Raw genomic sequence first — 21022 nt, 5'->3', positions numbered from 1 at the left:
GCAAGGACCAGACACAAGGGGAAGGGGATTACAGTCAGATGGGGATCCTGGGCAGGGAGTGGGCCCTTTAAATCTTAAGCTCCACCTTTGTTTAGAAGGGTCTTTGGGGGAGTATAAAAGGGGGTGCAGTTCCTCTGTGCTCCAGAAAAGCACCTGCTCCTCCTGCCCACTGGCCCCAGAGCCCTGGCGCCTTCCTCTAGCCACCCACCACCTCCGCCTGGGAGCCATGCAGCTGCCAGCCTTCGACATGTGGAAGGACTACTTTAACCTGAGCCAGGTGGTGTTGGCACTGATCCAGAGTGGGGGGCAAAGGCCAGAGGCCCAAGGGAATGGGGAGCCGAGACCTGGGCCCCAGCTGGGGCAGGATCAGGGTGTGGGAGGGCTGGGGGCCAGCCGAGGCCTGGCCACCCTGTGCAATTTCTGCAAGCACAATGGGGAATCGCGCCACGTCTACTCCTCACACCAGCTGAAGACCCCAGAGGGTGTGGTGGTGTGCCCCATCCTGCGGCATTATGTGTGTCCCTTGTGCGGGGCCACCGGCGGCCAGGCTCACACGCTCAAGTACTGTCCGCTCAACGGCGGCCAGCAGTCTCTGTACCGCCGCAGTGGCCGCAATTCAGCTGGCCGCAAGGTCAAGCGCTGAGGATCGCGAGGTGCCTACCCCCCTCCTACCCCCCAACCCTCCTGGTTTGGTCCCTGCCTAGTCTCTGGACCCTCCCCCTGACTCACCCAGCCCTTTGGAACTTCTGGCTCCCAGAGCTACATCCCTGCGGGATCCTGAAACAACAGGCTGCTGGGGAGCCCCACCAGCTCTGCCCACCGGGGCCTCTCAGGCCTGGAGCTCTGTCCTGGGGGTGTCTGTGGATTCTTGGTGAGGCAGGACTGCTGCCCTCTGGACTGCAAGGCCTGGTGGCTCCTTCTGGACCACCGTTTGTGGATCTTTAGTCTTTCTGGGGGCCAGTGTCATCAGCAGCCCCATGATCCCATTCCTGGTGGACTTCTTGGATTGTTGGACCTAGAGGATGCAGCGTGCTCTCCCAGGCCCAGCCTGAGAACTTGGAGAGAGTGAACGAGACTGGCTTGGACACTCTAGCCCAAGAACATCAAGATGTGATTCTGACTTGAGACCAGCTTTGTCCACCTGCTTCAGCCACCACATGTGAACTCATGGTTTCACCGTGGACCTCCCTGGATTGTTCCTTCCCAGCCCGGGCAGCCCATCCACTGGGAGCTGGGGACAGGAGGAGGCATGCGGCAGGAGGGGGGCGGGGACGACCTTGTCTTGGAAGGCTTATCTGGGAGTGGAGAGCTTGGGGTGCGCTGCTGACATCCTTCAACTCCTCCTGGTAGACCTTGTTGTTCATTCTGTTTCACTGCACTCCCGCCCCTAACACCCCCAGCCGCAAATCACCAATGGGTGTTTCCCACAGCCGGAGGGCGGGCAGCTCTCCACTGCCTCCCACCCACCTTTCAAGGTAGTTTGCTAAAGGTCTTTTTTCTTTCTCCCAGTTTTCTTTTTCATTTTTTTTTTCGTCCTCCAACACTTAATCAATGAAGCTCCGACAAGAAAGGGGTTTTAGTGCCCAGATGGGAAAGGCAACTGCCTAGATTTTATTTTAGGGGCAAGGAAAAGAAAGAGCCCCAGTCAGATTTTTAAGTCGCTCCGTTTTTGGCTCAGGGCTGGGCCCTGGGTGTTCAGCACTAGTGAATAAAGAACGTTTCTGGTTGTCTTTGAAGTCACTCTGGTTCTGTCTTCTTACCTGGAGGATGGGGGAAGGAAACCATGTCTGCCCCAAGGCATGGAAAAAGGGAGGCAGAACAGGAAGGGGTCTTGGGATCCTTTCACATGCCCCTCTTCATGTCTCTATGTCTCAGCCTCCACCTTAACCCCAGATTCCATTTTTTTTTTTTTTTTTTTTTTGCTTTTATTTATTGGGACACCTGGGTGGCTCAGCGGTTGAGCATCTGCCTTTGGCTCAGGGTGTGATCCTGCGGTCCTGGGATCAAGTTCCACATCAGGCTCCCTGCATGGAGCCTGCTTCTCCCTCTGCCTGTGTCTCTGCCTCTCTCTCTCTCTCTCTCTATGTCTCTCATGAACAAATAAAATCTTTTAAATTTATTTATTTATTTATTTATTTATTTATTTATTTATTTATTTATTCATGAGAGGCAGAGACACAGGCAGAGGGAGAAACAGGCTCCTGTGGGGAGCCCGATGCAGGACTTGATCCCAGGGCACTGGGATCACGACCTGAGCCAAAGGCAGACACCTAACCCCAGATTCCTTCTCCATGTCCTTCTTGGGGTTCCCCCCCTCCCACCCTGCTAGACCACAGGTCTTCCAGGACCAACTTTATGGTAGTTCTTAAATTCCACTCCCAGACGCTCTTTGGAGAGGTGGTGAAAAATATGGTCCCTGCCCCCTTGGAAATGCCCATATGCACAAAACGTTGCCTATAACATCAGGGCTTCTTTTTTTTTTTTAAGATTTATTTATTCATGAGAGACACACAGAGAGAGTCAGAGACACAGGCAGAGGGAGAAGCAGGCTCCATGCAGGGAGCCTGATGTGGAACTCGATCCCAGGACCGCAGGATCACACCCTGAGCCAAAGGCAGATGCTCAACCGCTGAGCCACCCAGGCACCCCTAACATCAGGGCACCTTGTACCCCACTGGTCCACACATATTTACTAAGTGCCTATTTTGTGCCAGGCACCTTTCTAGCATGGATGGGTATATCAGTCAACAAAGCAGATGACACTTCTGGCCTCATGGAGCTGACTTTCTATTGAGGTATGGGGTACACTGACCATCAATCAACAAACACATAAAAAATGGTGGATGATAAGTGCTCTGCAGGAAAACAAGGTAGGGTGAAGGGATGCAGGGAGAAAGAAGAAACTATTTTCCACAGGGCAGTCAGGGAAGGCCTTTCCGTGGAGGTGACATTTGAGCAAAACCCAACGAAATGAGGAAAGCAGAGAATATCTGGAGGAAGGGAATTCCTGGCAGAGGGGACAGCAAATTCAAAGGCCTTGCAGTGGCAGGAGGCCAGCTGTATGGTAAGAGTTAAGATCAGAGAGGTACATGAGGTGGGCAGAGAGTTGAGGATCTTGCAGACCCTGGTGAGAACTTGACCTTCATTGTGCATCCTCAGACTGTGTGTGGCACCATAGACCCCTCCCTATATATGCTAGTCACATAGAGAACCGAAGACACCAGTAAAGGATCTCTGCTCCCAGGTTCTTTTCCAGAAACACAGTTCTGTCCACAATAGAGACCCCTCCCCCAAGTTAAACCAAATGATACATAAAAAGAAGATGCCCCAAACCCAGAGCCATGGTGTTCCCTGGGCAGCAGGTTGAGCCCCAGAAGAAGAGGGAGCTGCATGGAGCAGGAAGATGATGGCCTTTCAAATGGACCGATGGAGAGCTTCATAGTTTAATAAAGGGACCCCGTCTGACAAAGTGTGGGCAGCAGGTACAGAAAGCGACAAGTGGTGGTACACGCAGTATTTGGGGGCATTACAATGAGTGGAGGGGTGCATGTCAGACCCCGAGAACTGAGGGAGAAAGATACCAAGGTGCATCTGGGGTGTCTCTTGGAGACATCCACGAGCGCCTCACAAGGTTGAAGCATCCTGGAAGCTTCTGGACACCTGGCATGGGGCTCAGAGGAGAGAGCTGGAGATAAGCAATTAGTGGTTGTCAAGCTTGCAGGTTTTTTTTTAATGAATTAGGTCATTTGTTCAACAGATAATTGAGTGGCACGGTAGATGACAAAAGGGAAGAACATAAAGAAGCCAAGGGAACGATGGACCCTGACCTCTATCACCTCCAGCACCTCACACCTGCAGAGCTCCGTGCTCCTCTGCCAATGGCTCCTTACCTGCAGCTTTCTCATGACCTCCACACCAGATTTAGACCCAACTCCCCACTGAGCCCAGACTTTCAACGAGTCACCAATATCCTGGCTGCCTTCCTTAGATGCCCAGGGTGAAGGGAGTTGTCTGGATGACATGCAGGGGTCTGGTGCAAATCTTGGCTGGGGGTAAGGGGTCAGTTAGGACATGGTGAGTATCAGGTGCTCAGGGGGTGTTATGGGTTGAATTTCATCCCCCAAAAAAGATATTTTGAAGTCCTAACCCCCAGTACCTCAGAATGGGACCTTCTTTGGACATGGGGTCATTGGAGATGTAATCCTTTTAGATGAGGTTATACTAGAGTATGAGGTGCCCTTAATCCAACTTGACTGGTGTCCTTATAAGAGGAAAGTGGGGGCCTGGGTGGCTCAGTCGGTTTCACATCTGTCTTCATCTCAGGTCATGATCCCAGGGTAGTGGGATCAAGTCCCGTGCAGGGTTCCCTGATCAGCAGGGAGTCTGCTTCTCCCTCTTCCTCTGCCTCTCCCCTTGATCCCCACCTGCCTCTGCCACTCCCCCTGCTCCTGCATGCTCTCTCACTCTCTCTCAAATAAATAAAATCTTTAAAAAAAAAAAAAAAGTAAGAGGAAAGAGGTACACAGAGGAAGACAGAGGCAGAGATTGGAGTGATCCTGCCACAAGCCAAGGAAGGCCACGGAGCTGCAAGAGGCTGCAAGAGGCAAGGAGAGATCCTCCCCTAGAGCCTTCAGAGGGAATGCAGGAACGCCAACAGCTTGGTTTCAGGATTTCTACCTTCCAGAACTGGGGGAGTACATAGCCACACACTATGTGGTATTGTTATGACTGCCCTTGGAAACTGAGGCATCCCTAAAAACTAATACACAGGGGCACCTGGGTTGCTCAGCGGTTGAGCATTTGCCTTTGGCTCAGGTTGTGATCCTGGGGTCCTGGGATCAAGTCCTGCATCGGGCTCCCTGCAGGGAGCCTGCTTCTCCCTCTGCCTATGTCTCTGCCTCTCTCTTTCTCTGTCTCTCATGAAAAATAAATAAAATCTGAAAGAAAGAGAGAGAGAGAGAGAGAGAGAGAGCCCTGGGTGGCTCTGCAGTTTAGCGCCTGCCTTGGGCTCAGGGCGTGATCCTGGAGTCCCGGAATTGAGTCCTGCATCGGGCTCCCTGCATGGAGCCTGCTTCTCCCTCTGCCTGTATCTCTGCCTCTGTGTGTGTGTGTCTCTCATGAATAAATAAATAAAATCGTAATCAATCAATCAATCAGCTCATGAGAAGGCTGGAGGTGGGGAGCCACAGGCAGAAGTGAGGCACATGGAGCTCTGCAGGTGTGGGTACGTTGAGCCAGGATGCAGGAGGGTTGGCATCCTCTAGCATCTCCTCCATCCCCCATGAACACAGAGACAAGGCAGCTGGGCAGACGGACAGCACACAAGGCAGCCTCCCAGACTCAGAGCAAGCAGACAAGGGGCAGACAAGTGGGGTCTGGGAGGGCAACCAGAATCTTCTGCTCTGGGGCTTCATGCACCCACTCTGTGCCTTCTAGAACAGAAGAGAGGAGAGAGAGGCTGCACTTCATGCAGAGAAGCAAGTGCTTAGAAGTGACCTCCTCCTTCCAGAACCACTGTGGGCTTAGGAGGGGAGGTTCTATACCCACTTAGAGCTGGGGAAGGAGAATCAGATCCACTAAAGATGGATCTAGAACCCCACAGTGTTCTCACTGTGGCCTGAAGTAGCACAAGCCTGAGGTTGAATCCCTGAAACTCAGGTTCCCACCGTATGCATGGGTGTCTGGGTCTCGGAAATTGAATTTGGGCCCCGTGGGAGGTCCACGTGTCCTGGTGAGCTGGAACTAGAAGTTAAAGCTGATTTCCACAGTTGACCAGAATTGGGGCCATTGTGGAGGAATTTATACAAAGGACAGGAAAAGGTAGCTCTGTTAACTAAAGTATTAACTTTAATCTGCATTGAGCATGCCAAGAGATCACTTTTTGGGTTTCCCTTCCTATTGCTTTATGTGTCTTTCATTTGTCCTTTTGGTCTCCTCCCGCCTTCCTTCTCTTCTCCTTTCTTTCTTCCTTCTGCCCTCTCCTCTCCCACCCTCCCTTCCCTCTCCTCTGTCAGTCATTCTGACAAATGCAAACCTTTCTCCCAGACTCCACTCTCATCATGTACCCCTGCCAATGCAATACCCACCCAGATGTCTCGTCATGTCCAAAACAGAAATCCTATTGGCTCGGAATTCACCCAGAATCTGACCACCTGCCCCCAGCCCACTACTATCTACCTGATCCCCACCATGACTGATAAGTTTCCTTGTCCCTCGTGTCCCTGCTTCTGCTCTTGACCCTCCAGAGTACATGTCAAATCCCAACATAAGTGATCCCATTAAAAACAAGTCTGCTTGTGCTTCTCCTCAGCCCAGAGCCCTTCCATGATCTCTGTCTCACTATGTAAAAGCCCAAGTCCTGGCCTCTCTCTGACCTCTTCTTCCACCCACTCTTTCCTCCCTCCCTCTTCCTTCAATGCTCCAGGAATATTCCTGCCACTGGGCCTTTGCACTTACCCTTTCCCCTCCTTGGATTGCCCTTGCCCCAGAGAGCCACATGGCTACCTTCCTTGCCTCCTGCAGTTCTTTGCTTACATGTCACCTTCTCTGTGAGGCCTTCCCATCCCCACACTCTAGATCTTTCTTACCTTGTTCTACTTCTCTTTCCTCCTAACACCTTCCACCATCTAGCATGCTTTACTGCTCATTTATTGATTATGTCTGTGGTTACAATGGTCAGTTTCATGTGTCAACTTGGCGAGGCTACAGTCCCCAGCTATTGAAACACTAAATCCTGGTGTTGCCATGAAGGTGTTTTGTAGATGTGATTAAAGTCTATGTTTAGTTCACTTTAAGTAAGAAAGATTATCCTGGATCATTAGGATGGGCCTGATCCAATTAGTTGACAGATTTAAGAAGTCCTCTCTTAAATTCAGCTCCTTTCACTTTTTACTGCAAACGATAGTGAGAAGTCCATTTCACATCTTGATTCAACACACACACACACACACACACACACACACACACACCTGGTGGCAAAAGTTTCACAAAATAATAATCGTAGTAATAACAGGACAATTATTACACGCCAGGAGCTGCTCAAATACTTGATACCTAGTGACCCATCACAGTCCAGTGAGGTAGATTCTGAGGTTAACCCCCACTTTCTGGAAAGGAAAAGTAAGGCCTAGAGAGGTTAAGTCACCTGTCCAAGGTTACATAACAAGGAGAGGGAGAATTTGAACCCTGACAGGATGCCTCTGAAGTTGAGCAATTTCCACTACCCTGAGATGCATCTTAACTCCATATAGCGCAGTCTCATTTTTTCCTATTCTGCTTTATTTTGTTTCTTTTTTTTTTTTTTTAGATTTTATTTATTTATTCTTCAGAGACACATAGAGAGAGAGGCAGAGACACAGGTAGAGGGAGAAGCAGGCTCCATGCAGGGAGCCTGACATGGGACTCGATCCGGGACTCCAGGACCACACCCTGGGCTGAAGGCAGTGCTAAACCTCTGAGCCACCCGGGCTGCCCTATTTTGTATCTTTAATAGTTGTTGCATCCCATTAAACATTTTTTCAGGACCCACAGTTTGGAAAACATGTCTTAGAAAGGCTTCCCTGAAAAAAAAAAAAAGAAAGGCTTCCCTGATTTATGCCCCATCCCAGGGCCCTGCTCTCTGACCTCCTACACACACACACACACCGGGGTTCCCCACGCCTCACCTCTGCCCACAGCTCCCTGCCTCCAGCCCTTCTCATGAGCTCCACAGCCCCCCAAACCAGTCTTCTTTGGTGTCACCATCATCCTGGGTACCTCATTTTGATGCCCAGAGTTGCCATTTTTTTTTTGACAGGAAAACCACATTTCTATAATTTCAGGTTTATGAAGAAAGCAAAGAATATAACACTTAAATGATTGGCAAAGATTCCAGACAATACTGGGATACCTTAATTTCCATGTATTCTTACTCACTGACAAAGGCAGACGCAAAAGGGAGAATAGGGGAGGCATTAATGTCCATTTTAAAACATTATAGGATAGTTCTCCTCTAGAATTCTTAGAGCAAATTGCCAATTTCACATTTTAGTTACAGAAAATGGCCCCGAGTTGCCATAACAAAGTATCACAAACCAGTGACTAAAAACACAAAGGTAGGGATGCCTGGGTGGCTCAGCGGTTGGGCACCTGCCTCCTGCTCAGGTTGTGATCCTGGAATCTGGGATCAAGTCCCACATTGGGCTCCCCTGGGGAGCCTGCCTCTCCCCCTGCCTCTGTCTCTGCCTCTGTCTTTGTGTCTCTCATGAATAAATAAATATTTTTTTAAAAAACCCACACAAAGGTACTCTTCTCCATTCTGGAGGCTAGAAATCCAAAATCAAGATGTTGGCGGTGTTGCACTCCCTCTGAAGGTTCTGGGGGAGGATCCTTCTATGCCTCTTCTCTTGCCTCCTTGCTTTCTTTTTATTTTTTATTTTTTATTTATGATAGTCACAGAGAGAGAGAGAGAGAGAGAGGCAGAGACACAGGTAGAGGGAGAAGCAGGCTCCATGCACCGGGAGCCCGACATGGGATTCGATCCCGGGTCTCCAGGATCGCACCCTGGGCCAAAGGCAGGCACCAAACCGCTGCGCCACCCAGGGATCCCACCTCCTTGCTTTCTTCCTTGTCTCCTGCAGCCTCGGCTGCCCTGGGCCTTCCTTGGCTTATGGCAGGATCACTCCTAGACCAGAGTACTGACGGTCACCTAGAGGGCTCCCTTCCCCTCCCAGACCGATAGTCACATGCCCTGTACATACTACCTCTCAGATGTCTTCCAGTTCATTTCTACCCTTTGCACCATCCCTGCCTAGTCCCCTCCACCCCTCTTTCTATCCCCTTTCTGCCCCTGTCCCAGATTTCTCCTTTGAGTCTAGCCAATAATCTTCCCCTTCCCACCTATTCTCTATACAGCTGAGTGGGGTTGGGGGGTATCTTTCTAAAGCACGAATCAGACCATATCCTTCCTTGCTCAGAACTCACGGCCTGTAGGATTGCATTCAAGCTCCTTAATGTTGCCCATAACGCTCAGCAGGGGCTGTCCCGGACCCCTGGACTCTGATCCCTCATCGGACACATGGTGGGACCTCATATAAACCCAGCCCCGCTGAAAGTCACTTGTTACCCACTGTGTACCTGCACACAGAGAAATGTGATCAGAGAAAACCCAATCTCACTTCAATTTCAACACCAGTAACCTTGAATGACTGGGTCTGTTGTCTGTTTCCCTGGGTACTCACTCACTCTTTCAACACTTTCTCCGGTCTCTTCCCTAACCTCAAGACCTCCCTGTCATCTCAGACCCTTCTTCTTACTCTCCTGAGACAATCTAAGGAACAGAAGAGAACGTTCACATATTCCTGACATCACATCTTGCCCCTTCACCTCCACAGCTACCACCCCAGCTGGAACCATCACCACCTCTCTCCTGAACCATCTCTCTCCTCAACTCAGCTTCCACTCTTGCTTCCTAAATTCAGTTCCCCCAGAGGAATCCTATTAAACCAAGAACAGTTAGATAGAACATGTCCTTCCTCTACTCAAGGGTCCTCCTGTGACTCGAACTCCTGTAAAGGCCAGTGTCCTTACAGGGACCCATGAGCCCTGTGCCATCTACCTCCCTGCCCTGCCCTCCCCATTGGCCTCCTCAACGTTCCTGGAATACAGGAGACACAGTCCCATCTACCTCCCTGCCCTGCCCTCCCTACTGGCCTCAATGTTCCGGGAACACAGGAGACACAGTCCTGCTTCTGGCTTCACTGGGTCCCTCACCTCCCTCACGTTGTTCACTCAAATGTCACCTTCTCAGGGAGGTATCCCCTGGCCACCTTATTTTCAAATTACAGACATGCCCACAAGCATCTTACTCCCCAACTCTATTTCCTACCTCCATTTTTTCCGTAATACTCATCAATCACCTCCTCACTCATGTATCTTATTTATTTTGCTTATTGTCTGTTACTCCCGACTGTGAGCTCCATGAAGGTACAGATTTTTGTCTCTCGTGTTCACTGCACTTGGAACCACGTAGGTGCTCAGTAACTGTTGACTAGATGAATGAAGCGCCGCTTGTTGAATGACCTTGAGGACTCCTGCAAGATGCAAAATGCATTTCTCGGCCCGACTTAACTCCATCATCCTTTCCTCCAGCTCACCCAACCCGTGTTCTAGATTCAGTCCTGCCTCCGAGCATGCTTTAAGTCATACCTGCGCCAGGATCACCCTCCCCTAAAAGTCCCGCAGACTCTCTCCCTCTAAATCCTTCCTCCCCGCTCCATGACGTCAGTGTGTGGACGGGCTCCCCCCGCCCCCCGCCACCTCCCGGCACTGCTGGAAGGTTGACGGGTTGCCCTGGTTACTGCACTCGCCCGGGGTGGAATATCCCCAGGGTGCCCCGCCCCAATGGGTAATAGTTGGTTGGCGGATCCAGAGCAGCCCCGCGCCGGGGCAGGTACTAGCGGGCGGCAATCGGGGTTTCGTACGCCCCCACGCCACCCACGCCGTTGTCATGGAAACGGAGCGCTTCCCTCCAGCGCCATCTCCCTCCCCTTTCTCCTAGAGAAAGATACCCAAGTATAGTAAGAGGGTTAGGTAGGAAGACTGTCAGAAAGGCGAGGACGCCGCTCGTTCTCAGCGAGCTCTCCATTTCTCCCACCTCCTCCAAGGATTGCTACGCCTGCGCAGACACGGAGCCCCGGGTACCGAAGCGGGGCGAGCGAGGGCGCGCATGCGTGGACAGTTTTGCGCGTACGCGGCTGTGGCTTCAAGCGAGGGAACCTAACGCCGCGCTAATGTTGCGCCTGCGCAGCTAAGCCCGGCTTGGGGAGGCCCTTGGAAAGCAATTCTGCGCTTGCGCCGTGGGAGGGGCGTGAAACTCAAGCGGTAAGGGCGTTGGGGGCTGACTGGCGCTAGGTGCGCCTGCGCCGTGGCTCTTGGGGCGGCCGGGGGCGGGGCCCAGAGGGGGCAGAGAGAGGAGGGGGGGAGGGAAGAGGCCGCAGAAGCCCGAGCCTTGACCGACGGGCAGGCGGGGGCTGCGGCGGCGCCGGTGAGTGACCCGCGGCTCGACTCGGTCCCCATCCTCCACGACCCTCACTCTTCCTGGAGTCCCCCATCGCCTCCGTTGTCCCCTCTAACTCCAGGACCCCATTTCTCCCGGAGCTCCTCTTAATTCCTGGCAATCCCCAGAGCCCCCACAATCCCCGCATACCCTAATCCCTCGTATTTTATAGTCCCCGCGCCTCCACTGTCCTAGAAGCCCCCAGTTCACCGTTATTCCTGGGCATCCCTTCTGAGGACCCCTTCTCAATACCGTTCTTACAGACGTCCTATTGCCCCGGAACCCCCAGAGCGCTCCTCTGCTCCAGATCCCCCTTCTTGCTGCATCTCTCCTTCAGCATCTCCTGACCCCCATCACCCCCATGCTGCTTCGACCCCCGAGACACCCTCATCGCCCCTCCATTTCGCCTTCTCCTGTCCTCCCGTTCTCCTCTAACTCCTGCAGACACCGTCTCCTCCTTCGCTTTGCCTCCTTTCCCTCTACCCCTCCAGACCCTCCCCCAATTTCCATCAACTCCTCGGCGTGGCACTTTGCGCCGCGCGAAGCACCGGAGGAGCGCTCAGCGGGTGTCAGCTATTATTAGGCACTCCGAATGTCCCGCGTGGCTCGTCGCCCCCAGCCACTCAACGCCGCAACCCCTGGCCCCGGGGACACAGGAGACGGTGTCGGGGCGGCCGGGGTGGGGCGGGCGGCGCGCGGACGCCGAGCCCCCGCCAGCGCCGTGCGCCCTGTGCCCGCAGCGCCGGCGCCCCCCCATGCGCCAGGCGGCCGGACGGCGGCGTCGGGGGGCGCCATGGCCTCGGCGGCGGCGGGCGAGGCGGAGGAGACCACCCGGCTGCGCAAGCCGCGCTTCTCGTTCGAGGAGAACCAGATCCTGATCCGCGAGGTGCGCGCCCACTACCCGCAGCTCTACGGCGCGCAGAGCCGTCGGGTGAGCGTGGCGGAGCGGCGGCGTGTGTGGGACGGCATCGCGGCCAAGATCAACGGCATCACCAGCTGGAAGCGCACCGGCCAGGAGGTGCAGAAGCGCTGGAATGACTTCAAGCGCCGCACCAAGGAGAAGCTGGCCCGCGTGCCGCACTCCACGCAGGGCGCGGGGCCTGCCGCCGAGGACGCCTTCTCGGCGGAGGAGGAGACCATTTTTGCCATCCTGGGGCCGGGCGTGGCGGGGCCGGGAGCAGGTGCAGGGGCCGAGCAGCCCTCCGGGGCCGCTTCCTCGCAGCCGCCCGCCCCGAGTGCCAGCTCCCAACGCTACGTGCTGTCCGAGGACCGCAGGGACGACCGACGGGCAGGTGAGTTCCTTTCAGCATCACCTTCGCCAGAGCAGACAGTCGCAAAGTCAGCCGCGTGCTCTGCACTGTTCCCCAGCCCTTTCCGTGGCTCATCACATCCTCACTACAACCCTGTGCGGTGGGTGCTGTAATTATTCCCATTTTAAATATGGGGAAACCGAGGCTCAGAAAAGTAAAATGACTTGCCCAAAGTCCCACAGCTCATGATTGTGAGTCATGAATGGAACGCAGACTTAAGAGGTCTGGCTCCAGAGTCCACACACTTGGGATTCCCAGCACATTCAGGATTTCATTAAACGCAACATAGGGTAGTGACGATGGAGGCGGACTGTCCAGGCTTCAGTCACAACTTTGCCACTCAGCTGGGTCACTCTGGGTAAGTTACTGCAGGTCACTTTCCGCCTCTGTAAAATGTGGATGAAAGAAAATAGTCCCTACTTCAAAAGCTTGTTGTGAAGATAAGATGAGTTAATATGTGAAAATTCCTTAGTACGCCGGCGTCTCCTGCACAAGGTCATGCCATGAGTAGGGGAAGTGTGGAGAACAGAGTACAAAAACTTCCACTTAGCCTTGACTCTGGATTATTCTTTTTTCTACAGCTATTTCCCCAACCATCTGCCCTGTGCTGGGCAGTGCTGGGGACCCAATGGTGCCTGAGACATCCCTAGCCCTGACCTCCTGGGGCTGAGCTGTGGGAGTCCAGCAGGGGCACCTGACCCAGACTGGGAGGTGAAGGAAGGCTTCCTGGAGGAGGAGACATCAGAGACACAGAGCAAGAATGAGGAGCTGAGGAGTGTTCCTGGGAGAAGGAACAGCATGTACAGTGGCTTTGAGACAAGAAAGTTTAGCCAGTTTAGGAATTGAGGAGTTTCCAATTTAGGGGAAGGGGAAAGTGAAAAAGATTGAAGAAAGGAAATGTTTTTGAGAAGAGGTCAGAAAAGTGAGCAGAGGCCAGACCATGCAGCAGCTTCCAGGCTGAGGTGAGGAATTTTATCCCAAGCGCTGTAAGGAGTCACCGAAAGGTTTTGAGAAAGAGAAGGTCATGGAAGTGATCAAACAATTTCAGGACTATGTGATTCAGAGAGGTTCATTCACTTACCCAAGGTCACACAGCAAGTAAGTAGTAGAATTGGGACTCAAATACGAGTTGTGTCCAACTCACAGTGCATGCACTTAACCACTGGGCTAGACGGCCTGGAAATACCAATATCCAAATATCAATGATACAAATATCAATGATTGATACTGACTGAGAGTTAATGCGTATGCCGGAATTAGATCACTGGCAGTTTGTAAGTGAAGGTCAGCACTTTAGACTTTTTATCTTCAGGGCATTTGGGAGGCCTGAAAGCCATTTTGGGCAGGAGAGAGAGACACAATCACTTGGGACCCTTGTTCTCAGTACAAATGTCAAACCTCATCGTTTCTATCTGTGAAATGGCCACATTGAACCAGAATGGAGATGGCAACCTTAATTTTTTTTTCAAGAGTTGTACAATTATTGTATTCATTCATTCATTCAACAAATACAAATTGAGCACCTATTGTCAGGCAGGCACAGTGGTAGATGCTGGGGATACAGTGCGGAAAAAGGCAATTTCCCTTTCCTTATGGAGCTGGCATTCCAGTTATTGGAGACAGACCACAAACAAGTAGCCCCCAAACAGATCATATACCAGGAGATGATTAGAACTAAAAAGAAAAGGGGTACCTGGGTGGCTCAGTGATTGAGCATCTGCCTTCAGCTCATGTCATGAACTCGGGGTCCTGGGATCGAGTCTTGCATCGGGCTCCCCGCAGGGAGCCTGCTTCTCCCTCTGCCTGTGTCTCTGCCTCTGTGTGTGTGTGTGTGTGTCATGAATAAATAAATAAAATCTTTGATTAAAAAAAAACTAAGGAGAAAAATAAAGCATGTGAAGAGAATAGTGAGTGATGAACGTCGGGGCTGCTATATGTAGGGTAGTCAGGGAGGGCATCTTTGAGAAGGTGGATTCTGAGCAGAGACCTGAAGAGAGAAACTGAGCCAAGCAGCTATCTGGGAGAACAGCGCTTCAGCTAGAGGAAACCACACATGCAAAGGCCCTGAGGCAGGAACATGCTTAAAGCCTCCTTGATTGGAACCTCACACAGTGATTACCCACCGTGTAAACTCATAAAAGAGGAACTGCTGTGATTGAAGGACTGGAACCATGTCTGGGGCAGCCTGAGGCATCTCTGTTGACACTAGAGGGAGACCTAAGGATAATTTCCCTCTCACCCACTATTTGGAAAAAAAAAAAAAAAAAAAAAAAAAAACAGTAACAGCATTGAAGATTTACTGTGTGCCAGGCACAGGGTTTGCCAGGCAGAGGCCTAAACCCTGTGCCTGGGGTGATTCATATAATCCCTATGATGGCCCTCAGGGAGATGTTCTGGTTATTGAGTCACTTGGTCCTTTGCTCACTACATACCTATTTACAGGTGGGGAAATTGAGGCCCAAAGATTGCAAATAAATCCTTTTAAATCTTGTCATGGCCCTTCCGTGACCCCCCATGAGCACAAAGGCTGGGCCACTTTCTATTGTTGAGTAGGCTAGAAGAGCAGTATTGCAGAGTGGCTGCAGTCCCTACACCCCTTATGAGGGAGGCTCACTGCCCTTGGGCCCACAGCCTGGTCCAAGGAGTGGCTAAAAGCATGAGTTCAAATCCCTCCTCTCCCATTCACTAGCACTGTGACATCTCTCAGGGCCTCAGGTCTCCTCATCTGTAAAATGGGTTAATAATGACAGCACCTATCCCCAGAGAATAGCTCAGAGGAAGCACCAAAATACTATAGGAGGAAAGCTTAGCTGGTTTGCCTAGGGCTGAGCCAGGAAACTGTCCAACAAGTGTTAGCTCTGGTTATCACCTCTCTCCCTGCCTCCCCTGCCTCCCTCACCTGGCTGGCCCAGGGAGGCTGGGCCCCAGTATTTAAGGCTAGAGGTGGCTGGCTGTGTCTGTGACAGGAGAGCCGGGAGATCAGATTTGGCCTTGGAGCAGGAGACAGGCTTCCCTGAGGAAGGAGTATCTGAGCTGGCCAAGAGGCCATGCAATGGGGGTGCTCCTGGTGGAGGGAACTGCATGTACGCTGGCTCTGAGCCAAGGAAGAGGGACAAGAAAGGGGTAAGAGCTGAGGCCTTACAGCCCTAAGGAGGGGCTGGACTGATCCCCCGTGGGTTCTGGGGGCCTGTGGGTGGGTTGCAGTGAGGACCTGGGGCCCAGTGCCCCAGTCAGTGCTGACTCCCTGGAAGTCACAGTTCCTTTTTCATTAAATAAAAAATTTTGTGCTGGACATTATTCTAGGCGCTGGGTAAACAGCGGTGAACAAAACAAAGCCCTGCCTGATGGAGCTGACATCAGGAGAAGGAGACAGACAACAAACACAGAGCGACCCCATGCCAGGTGGAGCTAAGTGGTATAAAAGAAATCAGGTAGGGTTAGGAGAGAGAAAAGGACAGAAGACGGGAGCTACTGTAGACAGAAGGTCATGGAAGGTCCTCCCAAGGAGGCCACATTGGAGCAGAGGAGCTGAGGGAGGGAGCCAGGCAGGTATCTGGGGAAAGAGCTTTCCAGGCCAAGGAACAGCAAGTGCAAAGGCCCTGAGGCAGGAGCAGGCCTCTTGTGTTTGTGGGTTGACAAGCAGGCCAAGGTGGCTGGAGCCTGGTGAATGTGATACAGAGGGGAAGGGTGCAGATGAGGTCAGGCAAACAGTGGGGTAAATTGTGCAGAGTCTCAGGGGCCTCGAGGGCTTTGATTTTACTCTCAGAGATGAGAACCCCAGGGAACTTTTGAGCAGAGAAAGACCACCCATTTAAAGCATGAACAATGCAGTAGCTTTTCACATATTCGTGGAGTTGTACAACCATCACTATCAATTTTAGAACATTTTCATCGCTCCAGAAAGAAACCCTGCCTTCCTGTCTCTGGTAGATTTGCCTGTTTTGGACATTTCATATAAATGGATCATAGGCTATGTGGTCCTCTGGGGTAGCATAGCTGACATGTTATTTTGGTGGGACGTCAATAGTCCCAGGTGGGAGATGCTGGTGGCTGGACTAGGAGGGGCCGTGGAGGTGGAGGTGGAGGTGGACAGAACAAACAGGTTGGATGTTAAAATAGTTTGAAGGCAGAGCCAGTGACATTTGCACATGGACAAGTGTCCTGGATGAGAAAAGGAGTGAAAGATTTTGGCCCAAGTGACAGGAAAGACAGGAGCTGTCATCAGGGGAGATTGGGATGGCTGAGGGAGGGGCGGGAGATGGAGGTCCAGGAGCTCGGCTCTGGGCCAGAGAGTTTGAGGCTTGGCTAGATGATGGAGGGGGTATGCTGTGTCCACAACTGGAGGAGAGGTTTCAGGCTGAGCCAGGAAACCTGGGAGCCTCTGTTTGCAGACTGTACAAGTTCCTGAGCATGAATGAAATCTCGGCGGAGAGGAGTCAGGGAGAAGCGCAGCAGGCTTGGGGTTGAACTGGTACAGACAAAGCTGAGGTAGAACTCCTACCACCTGATAGGACAGAGCCCAGCTTATGCAGCCTGAGAGGTGTGTGATGGGGGGAGTGTCTAGAGCGTTCAGAGCCTTCTAGAATGTTGGTGCTGACTGGCTCAGCAGGGGACTTCCAGGACCCTGTCTCCACTAAGGCTGGCGTGGGCTACCAGGTGGTCCTTAAATATATTGACTTTCTCCCCTGTGTTCTCCTCCGAGGCTTGATTTGCCTTGGGTTTTGAAAGGATGGCTCTGGGGCCTGGGTGGGTGGGAAGTGAAAAGGGGAAATCAAGATGGCAGTGGGGGGTCACTGTCACCTTACCTACATCTCTCTCTCCACAGATACACCAGCCCACAGCAAGGGGGGTTCCAGCAGCCCTGAGCAGTGGGCCCGGCCCTCCTGCAGTCCCCAGGAAGGTGGCTGCCCCCCACCGAAGGAGCGTGAGTCCCCGCCCCCTGCAGCCGTGCAGACGGTCCAGTTGCCCCGCCTGGCCTTGTCTCCACCGCCCCCAGCCCCTCCACCACCTCCGCCGCTGCCACCACCACCCCAGGCACCTCAGCAGGTGCATGTGGCACCCTCGTCCCCCAGCCCACCACCTCCTCCACTGCCAACACCCACGCCCTCGGCCCCAGACCCCTCTCTGGACTTCCTGCGGGCTCAGCAGGAGACTGCCAACGCCATCCGGGAGCTGGCTGGCACCCTTCAGCAGGGACTGGCCAAGCTGAGTGAGGCCCTCAGCGCCCTACTGCCTCTTCTGCCCGGAACCCCAGTGGACAGGCTGCCCCCACCCCTGCCCCCACCCCCACCCCCACCCCCACCCCCCAGGCCCCTCCTGCCCCCACCTACTCCCAAAGTGGAGATCACCCCTGAGCCCGTATCTGTGGTAGCTGCTGTGGTGGACGGAGCGGTGGTAGCAGCCAGGGGGGTGATCATTGCCCCTAGGAGCGAGGAGGGGACCCCCCGGCCACCCCCAGCCCCGCTTCCTCCCCATGACTCACCCCCACACAAGAGGAGGAAAGGCTTTCCTACACGGAAGAGGCGGGGGCGATGGAAATCTCCGTGAAATCTGCTGTTGGGTTTGAGCTTGTCTGGGCTCCTCTGCCTGCACCTCCTCCCCCCAGCTTAGCCCAGTGGAGGAGGGAGATGCACCTTCCCCATCTCAGCTGCACCCCGGCTCCCCTGCTGCAGGGGCACAAGCACCCCACTCCCTATACTAGTTAGTGCCTGATTCTCAGGGGACCTCTTTGATGGGTGCCCCGGCCCTTTCTCCAGTACAGCGCTGTCTGCCTGGCTGCTTCCCTGAACCCTAACTTCTAAGCCATCAATTTTACGTTATTTATTATTGCCCTCTGTGGGTTTCGGAGGGAACCTCTCGGGTCTGCACATAACCCCCTTCCCTAACAACTCCTGGTCTTGACTTGAAGAGAATTGACCCATAGTGGCCTCCTCGCTTCCCCATCCAGACTTTGGAGGGGGTGGGAGTCTCGAGACACATCAGAATATGGATGGCAAAGGATATAGCAGTCTATACCCTAGGGAGGGGGGGTGGAGTTCTCATGGGAGGTATAGGTGGGGCCCTCTGCCTCCCATTGCTGTGTCTGACCTCCAGGGCCCATCCCCCTCGTTTCTCCCCCGTGGTGACAAGATATGAATAAACTTATTTTTAATACAATTACTTTGGGCTCCGAGACAGGCCTGGGGTTTCAGCACTGACGCCTGCCCCACCCCTCCATGAACACGTGGCATCCTCCCCTTGAAGTTGGAAGCTGGCCTTTCCTGAAAGCCATCGAGTCCTGTTTTCAAATCTTACTCCTACTTACTCATCCTTCTGACACCTCTAAGTGTCATCTCCAGGAGAACTTTCTGGATATCCTCCTCCAGGCTAGGATGGGTCTGCCTCTATTACTGTCTAGTATCCTGTGGTCCCTAACTGAATACATGCCTTTATCCGTTTAAAGCCAGTTCCTCCATCCCCACCCCCCAGATTCAGGAAGGCAAGAACTGGTTCTCTTTTTTACTCCTAAACCTGCTGCAAAGCAGAGTAGCAAAGTAGCTAATAACCACCACCCTGGATCCGGTCCTACCTGGCCCAGCCCCTGGTGCCATCCTGGCCAACTGTGTGGGCCTTCTTTTTCCTCATCTGTAAAATGGGCACAAAAACGTAGGAGGCTACAGCTGCATTCCATTGTCATTCTTCAGGTCTCGACTCAAATATTCACCTCCTCAGAAAAGGCTTTCCTGGCAATCTCTACCCATCCCATCAGTTAGGGAAAATCCAGTTAAATAATCATTTGAGTAAACTTAAATTGATTTGTCTGCCTCCATCACCAGGATGAGCCTTGTCAGGGCAAGGCCTGTACCTAGCTCAGTGCTGTGTCCTCAGCATTGCCCAACACAGAAGAGGGTTGCATCTTTGAGTTAATGGGCAGCTCAAAAAGCAGGGTTGCCATGTATGGTGCTCCTTTCCTGGGCCAGGCACCATGCTAAACATTTTTACTGGTTTTCCTTTAAACTTGAACCTGCCCAATGAAAAGCAGACTCTCCAGGGGTCTCTGTTTTTTTTCCTGAGAAGTTTAGGGACTTTCCCTAACCTTGCCAGCGGCCAGTCCCAATTCAGCCACCTGAAGCTGGACTCTGGCCAGAACTCTTGATCCCCCACTGGTGTTTCCTGAAGAATGGCTTAAAGGCAATTCTAGGGGATATGTGGATGGCCTTTTTAATGATTCTATATGGTGTGTTAACTTGATTAAAATGTAGCTAGTACCCCAAAACTGCAGCTAGTACCTAAAAAAAACCTACACTTGTGCACATAATACAGACATACCTCGCTTTATTGTGCTTTGCTTTATTGCACTTTGCAGATACTGCTTTTTTTATTTTTTACTAGTTGAAGGTTTGTGGCAACCCTGTGTCAAGCAAGTCAATTGGTGCCATTTTTCCAACAGTCGCTCACTTGTGTCTGTGTTACATTTGATAATTCTTGCCATATTTCCAACTTTGGCATTATTACTACATTTGGTATGGTGCTCTGTGATCAGTGACTAAAACTCAGAGCTCAGATGACGGTTAGCATCTTTTAGCAATAAAATATTTTAAAATTAAGGTATATATGTTGTTTCTTTGGACGTCATACTAGCGCACGCTTAATAAGCTGTAGCATAGCGTAACCTTCACTTTTAGACGCGCTGGAAAAACTGAGAAGTTCATCTGATTTGCTTTGTTGCTAGACTTGCTGTATTGTGGTGGTCTGGAAGGAGCCTACAATATTTCCGAGGTATGCTTGTATTTCTTAGGATGGGGCAAAAGTAATCCTTTTTAACGCCTTTACACACACACACACACACACACACACACACACACACACACCACCTCAGGGGAGTCAATTTCCAGAAAATAATCCAGGTGGTAAGTGAAATTGTGAAGCTGACACTGATTGGCTAGCAAAATCAGAGCTGCTAGGATTGCAGCAGGATGTGGGAGAGGAAGCAGACAATCCAATTAGTTTGAGAACTACTAATGAATGCAACTCTGACAAGCCATTCAGATATTTTTTTGAGCGCTTATCCCAGCTTACAGAGAGCAAGAGGGTGATGGGTGTTAGAATCTGGAGACTTCTCTCCTCCCCTCCCTAACTCTTCGTGCCTGACTCGCACCGTTCCCGATGCTAAGAAGAAATCCCTCTCCCCGGGTCCGGGGATGATGCGGGGTGTCCCCAAAACCTGGTTGGTCCGATCAGGTAGTAAGCACTCAAGGTTGTAGAAAAATCACCCCCCACAACTCTTGCTCGCCATCTCTGGCCTCTTTCTCTTCCACCAAATTACCGAGCCGTAGAGGATGAGGATTCCCTCAACCTGGTGCTCCCCCCAAAAGTAAAGCGCCCAGAAATTGAGCCGGGGGTGGGAGACAGCGGGAATGGGGAAGGCCTCCCCCCCACCTCCCAAACAGCGGAAGTGCGTCAGTTTATCCTCCCGGCAGAGCATTTTGGGAATTGTAGTGAAGCGGTGGCAGGGAGGCGGGAGGGAGAAACACCGCGTAACCCTTTGTAGACCGGAGCGCGCGGCCGAGCCCAAACGGAGTTCGAGGGCGCTCCACCACTCTCTTTAATAGATGAGACGACTGAGGCCAAGTCCTGGCCCAGAGGCCTCCGTTCTTCCCCTCGCTCCGGCTGTTCCCGGCCCAATTCAGAGAATGCT

The 21022-nt window shown here is 52.4% G+C and overlaps 2 protein-coding genes across 4 annotated transcripts; both read left to right on the top strand.

Annotated features, from left to right (window-relative positions):
• The first annotated feature begins 226 nt into the window (after positions 1-226).
• NANOS2 (nanos C2HC-type zinc finger 2) lies at positions 227-643 on the top strand. Its single transcript, XM_026014097.1, has one exon. The coding sequence runs from the start codon at positions 227-229 to the stop codon at positions 641-643; it is 417 nt and encodes a 138-aa protein (XP_025869882.1).
• Positions 644-10949: 10306 nt separating this feature from the next.
• On the top strand, positions 10950-19931 carry MYPOP (Myb related transcription factor, partner of profilin). 3 transcript variants are annotated; one of them, XM_072755178.1, is made up of 3 exons: positions 10950-11023; positions 11776-12327; positions 17171-19931. In XM_072755178.1, exons 2-3 carry the CDS (start codon positions 11829-11831, stop codon positions 17890-17892), a joined length of 1221 nt encoding a protein of 406 aa, XP_072611279.1. In that variant the 5' UTR covers positions 10950-11023; positions 11776-11828; the 3' UTR covers positions 17893-19931. The 3 variants fall into 3 exon arrangements, with proteins under 3 accessions (XP_072611279.1, XP_025869513.2, XP_072611270.1); XM_072755169.1 differs by having other exon boundaries at positions 10960-11023; positions 11299-12327; XM_026013728.2 differs by having other exon boundaries at positions 10954-12327.
• Positions 19932-21022: the final 1091 nt, after the last annotated feature.

This window comes from Vulpes vulpes, chromosome 1 (assembly GCF_048418805.1).
Source record: "Vulpes vulpes isolate BD-2025 chromosome 1, VulVul3, whole genome shotgun sequence".
NCBI classification, from domain to species: Eukaryota; Metazoa; Chordata; class Mammalia; order Carnivora; family Canidae; genus Vulpes; species Vulpes vulpes.
The sequence above is the reverse complement of the archived record's forward strand: the minus strand, read 5'-3'. Positions and strand labels throughout refer to the sequence as shown.

Coding starts and splice junctions, on each gene's coding strand:
- NANOS2 (XM_026014097.1), top strand. CDS start 227: ATGCAGCTGCCAGCCTTCGACATGTGGAAGGACTACTTTAACCTGAGC.
- MYPOP (XM_026013728.2), top strand. CDS start 11,628: ATGTCCCGCGTGGCTCGTCGCCCCCAGCCACTCAACGCCGCAACCCCT. Junction 12,328..17,170: donor CAGGGACGACCGACGGGCAG/GTGAGTTCCTTT, acceptor CTCTCTCCACAG/ATACACCAGCCCACAGCAAG.